The following is a 12,039-nucleotide window of genomic DNA, read 5'->3' on the forward strand; positions in this document are numbered from 1 at the left end:
GACACCACACTCATCGGCCTCATTCAGGACGGTGACGAGTCTGCTTACAGTCAGGAGGTTAAAGAGCTGGCTGTCTGGTGCAGTCTCAACAACCTGTAGCTCAACATGCTCAAAACTGTGGAGATGACCGTGGACTTCAGGAGAAACCCCCCTGCACTCCCCCCACTCACCATCATGGACAGCACTGTGACTGCAGTGGAGTCATTCAGGTTCCTGGGCACCACTATCTCTCAGGACCTGAAGTGGGACACTCACATTGACTCCATTGTTAAAAAGGCCCAGCAGAGGTTGTACTTCTTTCGACAGCTGAGCTTTCAACCTGTCACAGGAGCTGCTGAAACAGTTCTACACTGCCATCATTGAATCTGTCCTCTGCACTTCTATAACTGTCTGGTTCAGCTCAGCTACCAAATCTGACCTCAGAAGACTACAGAGGGTAGTCCGGACTGCTGAGCAAATCATTGGTCCAACCCTCCCTTCTTTTCAAGAACTGTATCACTCTGGACCCCTCACATCCAGCACACTCCCTTTTTGAACTGTTGCCATCTGGTCGACGCTACAGAGCACTGAGCACCAGAACGGCCAGACACAGGAACAGTTTCTTCCCTCAGGCAATCCATCTCATGAACACCTGACAATAACTGTGGAACACACACTATTTATTCACTCATACACTTATTTATCTAACACACATACTCAGTCTACATTTCAATTTGCACATAATATACGTGTACATACAACTGTCTATTGTTATAGACCTCTACACATAATTGTCGATTTGTATATTTTTATTCTTTATTTACTTATTCTATTTTTTCATTTATTTTTTTATTATCTGTGTTTTTTGTTTTGTCACTGTCATTCTGTTACACTGTGGAAGTGGGGGCCGCAGTCATATTTCAGGGTGACCGTGCCACTCTTTATCACAACCCTGCTAAAAGTGCCAGTATGTGCGCTCATTGGCACCCCTTCAGCTGGTGGTGCCCTAGGCGACCACCTAGCTCGCCTATGCCTAGAAACGGCCCTGGATACACATGCGCATGACGTCACAGTTTTCACAAATTCACGTTTTTGTAGTTTACACAGAAATGATAAAGGTATAATTTTCAAAACCTTGTATTTTGAAACCCATTTTCAAAAGTTTGATTTCAGGCCCACAAAACAGTTGTCATGTAAATGAATGACCAAAACACATGTTTTTAGTTGAAAATGGTGTCATGTAAACAGCCCTCTAATATGATAATTAAGTGATTAACTGAGTGATGGTTGAGCATTAGTTATGAACACCTGCTGTTAACAAGCAGAATCACTGAAGGAAAGAGAAACATCAAGAGACGAGATGAGCAGAAACACGAGAACTACAACCACAGCTTTAGATGAAATCAACTGAAATAAAAGACGACATTAAATTTCTCAGGATTAAACAACTGTACACACAGTATCACCAGCTTCACTCATAACTAACCAGATTGACTTTATTTCTGTCAGACATCTACAGAAGTTCTTATTGAGAACTAACAGAGTTTTTTTTGGATAAAGCACTATACAAATAAGGGTGTAGATGCTGATGATTTATTGAAAATAAAAACGTTTAAACTTACCATTATGGTGATTAGTGTTTAGATTTGTTGGGTTCTTGACTTTTGAATGTTAGCTTTTCTCTGTGCTATAATTTGCTATTGACTGCTCAAATGCAGAGTTTGGTGAAGTGTAAAGTATCACATATTGTTTGTCATTCTTACGATTGCAAGTGCAGACAGAGATGGATTTATGTTTACTAACGTAGTATCCTCTGTGCTCTGCTTATAACTGGTGGCAAAAAGATGACAAACATGATTCATTAGGTGTTCTGCTTCACACTCCACGCTCAAGTAGAGCTGAAGCAGGACACGCCTGGTGTGATAGAGTAAAACTGATGACATTAGTAACTGTTCTTATAGACTAATTTCAGTGTTTGTAAACAGTGATGACGTTTTTGTGGGCGGAGCCTATCTGGTGGCAGAAAATGCCAGTTTTAATGTAGCAGTCTATGCAAGCCATGGAATAAAAAAAGCAAATTGAGTGTAAATTTCAAAATTCTGACTTTTTTCTTTAAATTCTGAGATTATTTCTCACAATTGTGTGGCGTCTTTGACGACAGTATTATATGAAAATAATTTGCATTCCGATACTGACATCCAAAGGCACAACAATACATGTTTTCTCTTATTCCATGGATTTTACCCGTTTCCCTCCAGTTGTTCCCAGTGTTTTTCTGCCATCACAATGCGTGCGCAGCTACACGTGACGTAACTGTGACATCTGCTCCAAATTGGTCTATAATTGCTTTGGAAGCTAAGGCTCACATTATGGTAAAAGGGGCGTTACATTTCCGACACATGCTTGAGATGTTCAGCCAATCACAACACATTGAGTCAGCTGGCCAATCAGAGCTCACTGCGCTTTTTGAAGGAGGGGCTTTGTAGAAATCAACACATTTTAGAAAGACTGTACATAGAGGATCTGCCATAATGAACAGTGCATGAAAAATAATGCATTTTTTTAACATTAAAGCATGCTAACATATTCTATTACACCCAATACACAAATAATGAGCTTTGAAAGTAGCATCATAGGACCCCTTTAAATCAAATTTACAGATCCCTATGATTATCTGTGTCAAATTAAACTCTTGTTTTTTGCTTTTGCACTTAACAAGCACACTGTGTTTCTGAATCATTTACAGAAATGCTTTCACTTTCATTGTTATAGAAAAAACAGATTGTAAACGCTGGGTCAAATCAGGTAACCAGGAAATATGACCTGATTAAAATGTCAATGTACAACAGAGACTGACACACCTCAACATGACAGTAGCTGACATGAATGTTACCAAACCAAAGTTAATCAAATCTAAACATCTTCAGCTCTGCTCTCTCTGGACCTTCAGCTTCAAGAGGTGCATCATGGGAAGCATTAAACACTGCTTTTCCTTTACTCTCTGCTCCAGCTCATCCACAGAAATATTCTTCATTAAAAGTTTAGTTGCAAAAAGAAATACGTATTTGTGCCTTTTCATTTTGTTAATTGTGTGCCCTTTTTTCACCAGCATTAAATTAAAGAGAAAGAATAAAGTACAAACCATCAGATATTATTAGAATGATATAAACATAAGCAAGTCCATGTTAAGTTATGATAAATTATCATCATCTCTTTGGCTCGTCAAAGTCAAACTGAAGTTTTATAAGAGATCATTCTGGTGCATCTGGATATGTTGAACCCTGTTTTACTTTACCGTGAAACAGCAACCAATCCAGACAAACTGGTTCTGATTACGTTGGAAAAACATCACTTTATAAACATGCCTCGGTTTTGCCTCATTTAAAAAAAACACATTTGGATCCTAAGCCGTTACATTTTTTTTTAATTTTTGCCCAAATCTCAAATTTGCCTTTTCTTTCTAAAATTTTTTGAAAAGTGGTCTTAAGCCAACTTCTGTCTTTTTATGAATGATAACCATATTGATGAGAAATTTTAGTCTGGTTTTAAAGTCCGTCACAGCACTGAATTGGCCCTTTTAAGAGTCATGAATGATGTAATGCTCACTACTGATACCAGGCAATATATGGCTTTGGTCTTGCTAGACCTTATCTCTGCATTTGACTTGGTGGATCACATTATTCTCATATCACATCTAGAAGCATGTGTGGGCCTTCGGGGTACGATACTACATTGGTTCCGCTCAGGAACCTAGGTGTGCTATTTGATACATTTGAAAACCATGTTTCTAGCATTATTGATAAACTATTTTCCTGTTTGACATTGTAAAGCTGGGGGGGGGCAGTTTGGCCATTTCAAATTTTTTTGGGAGGGACTTGTCCCCCTCAGTGTCTATTGTGGTTACGGCCCTGGACTGTTTGCTCTCTTCTTCCTCATCATCATCATCATCTTGATCTGTTTCATGCTTCATAAAAGGATCTTCAGGCGAGTCGAGAAGGTTTATTTGTGTCAGAAAGAGTCATGAAAATTAAAATATGACTGAGCTTAAAGTTAATGTGGGTGTGTATTGATCACAATATGATTGTTTTATTGGCTCAGTTGGTCCATGTCTGTAAATATGCACTTTTTTAATAATACAGCACAATTATATAATTTACTGATATAGCAAATTATTTTGTGAACTCCGCTTTGAGAACCCCTGGCCTAAACTATAAAATATCTCCGAATACATAGAAATACTTTGATGAAAATAATAATATTTCATAAGTGTCATTCTGTGTTCAGACTATCCTTTTCAAATCTGCAGTAAAACACATTCAGATCATCAGCCAGTGGTTGATTCTCCACAGACTGTGGGGGTGGTGTCTTGTACATGGTGATGTTCCTCAGACCAGTCCATACTGACGCTGGATCATTTGCTGAAGGCTCTTTTCTCAGCTTTTCTGAGTAGTTTTTTTTAGCCACTCTGATCTCTTTTGTTAGTTTTGCTTTGTTTAATCTGGCCTGGTTATACAAGATTTTATTCCCACTTCTGTAAGCATCCTCTTTGGCGTGATGAAGCTGTTTGAGTTTCCCAGTAAATCACGGTTTATCATTATTAAATGATAAGAATGACCTGGTAGGAATGCACATATCATCACAGAAAATGATATATGAAGTTACAGTCTCTGTGAGCTCATCCAGATCGGTGGCTGCAGCTTCAAAAACACTCCAATCAGTGAGGCCAAAACAGGCTTGTAAATCATGCTCTGCTTCATTAGTCCATCTTTTTACAGTCCTTAATACAGGTTTAGCTGATTTCAGTTTCTGCCTGTAGGTCGGTATAAGACGAACCAAACAGTGATCAGCGAGCCCCAAAGCTGCCCATGGGACAGAGTGATATGCATTCTTTATTGTGGTGTAACAGTGATCTAGTATATTACTGTCTCTGGTGGGACACGTAATGTGCTGCTTGTATTTTGGCAGTTCACAGGAGAGATTTGATTTGTTAAAATCTCCAAGATGAACCAAATAGTGATCAGAGAGCCCCAAAGCTGCTCGTAGAACAGAATGATATGCATCCTTTATTGCTGTGTAACAGTGATCCAATATATTGCTGTCTTTGGTGGGACAAGTAATGTGCTGCTTGTATTTTGGCAGTTCACAGGAGAGATTTGATTTGTTAAAATCTCCAAGAATGATTAAAATAGTGTCTGGGTACCTTTGCTCCATTTCAGTTATTTGTTCGGCCAGCTGTTGCATCGCGGCGCTCACGCACGCGTCCGGAGGTAGCCCGGCAGATGAAGCGTGTTGTCCGGAATGACTTCACTCAGCCAGGTTTCAGTGAAACACAGTGCAGCAGAGTTTGAAAAGTCCTTGTTGGTGCGGGTGAGGAGAAGAAGTTCATCCGTTTTGTTAGGAAGGGAACGGACATTCGCAAGATGAATACTTGGGAGCGCATCTGTACCTACAACTAGAATGTTCAACAAAACATCCGAATAATCAAAAACTGGAAAAATATTGTCTGGGATGTGCTGCTTAATGTTAAGGAGTTTGTCTCTGGTAAAACTTACAGAAGAAGAATGACAAAACACAGAACAAACAAACAAAAACATCAGAAGAATCGCGGAGCTCAGCATCCTAGCTGCCATTTGTGGCGCCATCTTGTTCCACCGCTGTCCATTGCCATAACAGTCTCAACTCTTTTCAGCAGTTGCATCCGTTTACAGGATCCAAGCATACTCGTAATGACCCATTCTTTTTTCCAGTGACAACAAGGCTGTTGACCCAAGGAGTGGGCTGAGTGACTGGCGTTATAACGTCTGCTTGCAACAGCTGATCCAGTGTGTCCTTCAGTTTGCCCAGCACTGCTAAGGGAATTTTTCTGCAGCCCTGTATGACCGGGATTGCTTTTGGATCGACATGAATATGATGTTCACCTGGAAACTGACCGAGCCCTTCAAAAACTGTTGGATGTTGTGCTATCAGCTCCTCTTTGGAGGTAGAATGCTTGATTACAACAGTCTCAACTCTTTTCAGCACTTGCATCCGTTCACATGCTTCCTTACCAAGTATTGGAATGGACGAGTGTCTGGTGATGTAAAAGGGTAAGCAAACTTGCACTTGGGGTGTGACACACTGAAGGTTGGCCACACCTTCTGGCTTTATTTAGTTCCACCATACGCCACCAGCATAGTCGAAGTCGGTTGCAACAACGCTGTTTCGTGCAGAGATTGATAAATGTCAAGAGGTATAATATTGGCTTCTGCTCCAGAGTCCAATTTGAACTTCACTGTCACATTTCCAATGTCTACATCTGTGTGCCATGCGTTCTGTACAGAGCCGCGGGTCTCTTTTAGTTCAACTGACCCGATGAATAATGAATCAACAGTGACATTTCTATTGTGTTTAGTCTTTGTGTCTTTTTGTTGAGACATGCACACTGAGGCAAAGTGATTACGTTTTCCACAGGCGTGACATGTTGCGCCAAAGGCTGGACACTGTCGTGGAAGGTGAGATTTTCCACACTTTTTGCAGATGAATGAATCTGCTTTGTGCTGTTGAGATGATGTTCTTTCATATCTCTTGCTCTGTCTTGCATCTTGTGCCTTCTTTTTAATGACGTGAACAGTTTTACTCTGCTCCCCCATTTCGAGAGGTATAATATTGGCTTCAGCTCCAGAATCCAATTTGAACTTTACTGTCACATTTCCAATACCTACATCTGTGTACCATGCTTTCTGTACAGAGCTACGGGTCTCTTTTAGTTGACTGACCCGATGAATAATGAATCAACAGTGACATTTCTATTGTGTTTAGGCTTTGTGTCGTTTTGTTCAGACATGCAGACTGAGGCAAAGTGATTACGTTTTCCACAGGCATGACATGTTGGCCCAAAGGCTGGACACTGTCGTGGAAGGTGAGATTTTCCACACTTTTTGCAGACGAATGAATCTGCTTTGTGCTGTTGAGATGATGTTCTTTCATATATCTTGTTCTGTTTTGCATTTTTGTCTTCTTTTTAATGATGGCATGAACAGTTTTACTCTGCTCCCCCATTGCTTGAATCTGTGTTTTTGCTGACTCGGCTGCTCTACAAATGTCCACTGTTTTTTCAAGGGTCAGGTTTGTTTCTCTTAAGAGCCTCTCCTTTAAACGCTGATCACTGATACTGAACACAATCTTGTCTCTTGTCAGATTCCGTTGAGCCAAATTCACAGTGCTTACTCTTTTGTTTTAGTTCTTTGACATACTTATCGATGGTTATCGAATCAGGCATGGGGTAGGCCCAGAACTAGTGCCTTTCGAAAACAACATTCTTTCTCTGTAAGCAATACTTCTCCAATGCAGTTACTATGTATTGCATTGTTTCATTCTCCCCATCTGGCTCAATAGACAGTGAATTGTATACTTCTAAGGCCTCCTCTCCTAAAGCATGAAGGAGAATGCCGATTTTTACTTTTTCACTTTTTGAATCTGAACCTGTAGCAGTCATATAAATGTTGAACCACTGTATCCACCTTCTCCAATTTTTACCTGTATTCCCCGACAGGACTAATGGAGGTGGTAATCTGAATTGATCCATGTTTATTTATTTATTTTTTACTATGGTAGACTCACTTCAGTCAGGATGCGCTCACTTTCTTCATCAAGTCTCAGCGCTGTCAAAAGCAGACTAGAGTTTGTGAAACGACTCTCTTCTGAAACCATGTAGTGTTTCTTCTAGTGCAGTGTATCCAATAGACTACGTACACGGAGAGTTATAACTCACAACCACATGTTTCTTACAGAATGGGGGGGGAGTCGTGGCCTAATGGTTAGAGAGTCGGACTCATAACCCAAAGGCTGTGGGTTTGAGTCTCGTGCTGGCAGGGATTGTAGGTGGGGAGATTGAATGTACAGTGCTCTCTACCACCTTCAATACCATGACTGAGGTGCCCTTGAGCAAGGCACCGAACCCCCAACTGCTCCCCGGGCGCCACAGCATAAATGGCTGTTCTCGGTTTGTGTGTGTGTGTGTGTGTGCGACACTTTGGATGGGTTAAATGCAGAGCACTAATTCCACGTCACTTCACTTTAAAAAAAAAAAAAAAAAAGAACACAAGCAGCTCCTGCTGATGCAACAGTCTAACTCGTCTGACCCGGTAACCCCCTGCAGTCAACCCCAAGGTGGAGTCAATATGCAATTACATCATAAATGCATATAACACTACACCACAATGGTGATTAGTGTTTATCTTTTGTTGGGTTCTTGACCCTGACTTTTGAATGTTAGCTTTTCTCTGGCTGCAGCAACTTTGTATTTATAAGACGCTTTTGTTATAGCAAGAAACGTCAGGAGAAATTATGATCAGGTGTTGATGGTTATATATTGATGTGATTAACTGGTCTCATTCAGAGTAAAGCTGAATAATTATAAAATATTATTAAAGAAATATCTATGTATTTTTGTCTTCTTCTACTCTTAGATTTGATGATTTTGATTATTGATACACTATAAAACCAAAACAAACTCACAGTGGTGATGACATCAGTAACCCACCCAAGATTCAAAGATACTTTTAACTTTATTATGTTTAATAACAATATTGCCATTTTTACAGTGATGGAAGGGAATTGTTTTTATAGGATTAGGACTAAAAGGTACACAGATATGGTCTATGCTGGATTTGCATTTAATCTGTAGGCCAATAGTGGTAAAGTTTACGGCCCGCCTTTATGTGGAACAAGCAGTTTTAGCGACTGATGGTGAAGACTTTCCGGTCCATTACCTGACCTGCAGAGACACACACTTGACCCAGAGCTGAACTTTAGACATGTGGACAGGGAGAGGGGATATATAGGAAAAGCACAGATGATTATCTATCATATATCATACAAATATCAATGCATATAATTTATAATAATAACAAATATGTTGTGTGTGTGGCTCAGGGAGGAGCCCTTTATTGGAGAGCTGCCACTAGTCTTGACTACACTGCTGTCATCTATTATCTCAAATGGGTCTCATTCACTAATAACTGTGTGGGTTATTTATATTTATGCGCACAAGATTCACAACATGTGCATATGCACATTAATTTGTTCTTAACCTCCCCAGCAGAGGGGTTTATATCAAATGTACAAATCCCTATGATTATTTGTCAAATTCAGTTCTGTTTGTTGCTTTTGCACTTCACAAGCAAACCGTGTTTATGAATCATTGACAGAAATTCTTTCACTTTCATTGTTATAGAAAAAAACAGGTTGTAAACGCTGGGTCAAATCAGGTAACCAGGAAATATGACCTGATTAAAATGTCAATGTACAACAGAGACTGACACACCTCAACATGACAGTAGCTGACACGAATGTTACCAAACCAAAGTGAATCAAATCTAAACATCTTTAGCTCTGCTCTCTCTGGACCTTCAGCTTCAAGAGGTGCATCATGGGAAGCATTAAACACTGCTTTTCCTTTACTCTCTGCTCCAGCTCATCCACAGAAATATTCTTCATTAAAAGTTTAGTTGCAAAAAGAAATACATATTTGTGCCTTTTCATTTAGTTAGTTGTGTGCCCTTTTTTCACCAGCATTAGATTAAAGAGAAAGAATAAAGTACAAACCATCAGATATTATTAGAATGATATAAACATAAGCAGGTCCATGTCTCTTTGATTCATCAAAGTCAAACTGAAGTTTTATAAGAGATCATTCTGGTGCATCTGGATATGTTGAAACCTGTTTTACTTTACCGTGAAACAGCAACCAATCCAGACAAACTGGTTCTGATTAAGTTGGAAAAACATCACTATAAAAAAATTAAAAGCATCTCTAAAGGAAGTACTGGGCAAATGAACTCGAATGAATTTCAAATGAAATCCCACTCTGGCTTCCCCTTCAGTTAAAATCATGTTCACTTAAATAAATTATTTAAATATATGGAAGACTACACTGTGTGTAAAAAAAAAAAAAAAAGCAGAAATCACCAAAATCTGCCTTACCATTAGAAGCACATATATATTAAATGAGAAAAATAAATCTGAATAAAAGCTGTAGGTACAAATCTCCTAATCATCATCATCATCATCATCTAAAATAAATCAACCTACAAAACTGCTGAAAGCTCAAGACATCAAGAAAAATCATGCTGAACATGACGAGTAAAGCAGAAGAGATTCGTCTAAAGGTGCTCTTAATATGTACTAATTATAACACATCATTGATTTTACACACTATTGAAGGAGGACACATGATGATGATGATGATGATGTTCTTCACTATTAGGTACAAATAATTACATTTTAATTAAATATTTTGTAAAGGAATCCTTATGTAGGTATAAACTAATTTCAAGCGTTTAAGCAGAAGCCTCTACAGCAAAGGATTTTTAAGCAACTTTAACTGAAACTGTAAGTTTGCAGAGATTTAAACGGCACATAATTAACGAAATGCCGTGCCTTCAGAATAAAGAGATAAAAACAATGTACATACCGTCCGATATAAGTGGAATTACAGTCACAAACATGAACATAAGCAGCTCCATGTTCAGACTGTTACGATCATCTCTCTGAATCATTAAAGTGAAAGTGATCTGGTGCAATGAAGGCAGTATGTTTAAACCTGTACAGCTTGCTTCCTTGTGACTGACAAAGAAATATGACACTGCAGCTCAGCCAAACCAGTTCTGATTAAATGGAAAAACATCATGAAGAATGAAAAAATAAAAAGAAGAAGAAGAAGAAAAGTATCTGTAACGGGAGTATAATCTGAAACATGCACATTTTTTTAGAAGATCAAGAAATGAGCGGAAATTTTAACCTGAATTAAAAATGTGTTAGTTGAAATAATGAAATAATTATTCTGCTGATGGATGCTTACCTTAAAAGGTGCTGTATGTAAATTGTGTATTTATTTATTTAAACTCTATATGACTGAATCGAGATCTGAATAAAGACAAGCTGGAGACGATGAAACCACTTTGCAGTTTCTACATGCTGATCAAGATCTACAAACCCTACTTCTATAATGTGTGGAATCTGAAGTGTGCATAACAGCGTCTGAAGAAGTGAGGAGGACTACAGGAAAAACAATCAGTCGATTCTGAGAATCACAAAGAAACAAAACCAGCCATGTAAGAGCAAAAGCACTGAGAGCGGGGCTAGTTGTCACACATGGTGTTATGATAATGGTACCTTTGAGTAAGGGTCTAGTTTATGTTGTGCTGCCAGTTTAAGAGTGTGTATGTGTGTTGTGAAGAGAACAAGTTGCTGTATTCAGCCCTAGTCGAAAGAAACATGGCTAGCGGGGTGCAGCTGCTGTTCTGCTGAAATCTAATTCTCGGTCTTCGCTTGTGTGTATTGGACCCATGCGGCCTACGAACGGCGCGACCTTTGGCGTCCTCTGAGCGCTTCTTATTAGTGGCTTCGACCTGTTGTCCCTCACTCTTCGTCTGTGCCTTCACGCGGTCTCTCCCCCCGCATTCATCGCCGTGGAGTGAATCTCCTCAACCTCCGACCGCTAAACCGAACAACACAGTCCTAGGAAGCTACATCGCTACTTAAGGTGGCTTTGATCAATGCACGGTCAGTGGTGCTCGAGACATTTATAATAAATGACTTCTTCACCTCGCATATTCATATTTATATGCACAATATTCACAACATGAGCATACGCACACATGCCCGTAGCCAGCTATGATGTCACCGAGGTCCGGACCTCAGTATTTTTCCCAGGTGTAATTCTTCTTCTTGGTTTTATGACGAGTTGCAATCTTTGAGCATATCGCCACCTACTGTGCTGTTATGCAATCAGGATTTTCTATTATTATATTAGTTGACATTGTTCTGTCTCAACTCTGAAGCCATCAGAGTCCAGGTATCTGTTGGCACTGGTTCAGTTCCACACTGAACCCCTTAAGCTCCAAACCGAAACAGAACATCTTTTATATTATATTCTTTTATCCATAGGCAGAGTTTCACTTTTATGCGTGGGGGGGCACCCACTGGCAGACGAGCCACGAGCACTTTTTTATTGTTCTACATTTCATGCATTTATGTAACACATATTCTACATTAAAACTACATTTAGAATGAACAATA

The 12,039-nt window shown here is 39.4% G+C and overlaps 1 protein-coding gene across 1 annotated transcript in view; it reads right to left on the reverse strand.

The window, feature by feature from the left end:
- The window catches only part of LOC107573248 (butyrophilin-like protein 2), a 21,528-nt gene extending 11,020 nt beyond the window's left edge, over positions 1-10,508 (reverse strand). The window contains exon 1 of the mRNA XM_016259683.1: positions 10,433-10,508. Coding sequence (XP_016115169.1) covers positions 10,433-10,484 — 52 coding nt within the window. The 5' untranslated portion in view covers positions 10,485-10,508. The remainder of the gene's footprint in view (positions 1-10,432) is intronic.
- Positions 10,509-12,039: the final 1,531 nt, after the last annotated feature.

Source organism: Sinocyclocheilus grahami, unplaced genomic scaffold (assembly GCF_001515645.1).
Source record: "Sinocyclocheilus grahami isolate Dianchi unplaced genomic scaffold, SAMN03320097.WGS_v1.1 scaffold1903.1, whole genome shotgun sequence".
Taxonomy (NCBI): domain Eukaryota; kingdom Metazoa; phylum Chordata; class Actinopteri; order Cypriniformes; family Cyprinidae; genus Sinocyclocheilus; species Sinocyclocheilus grahami.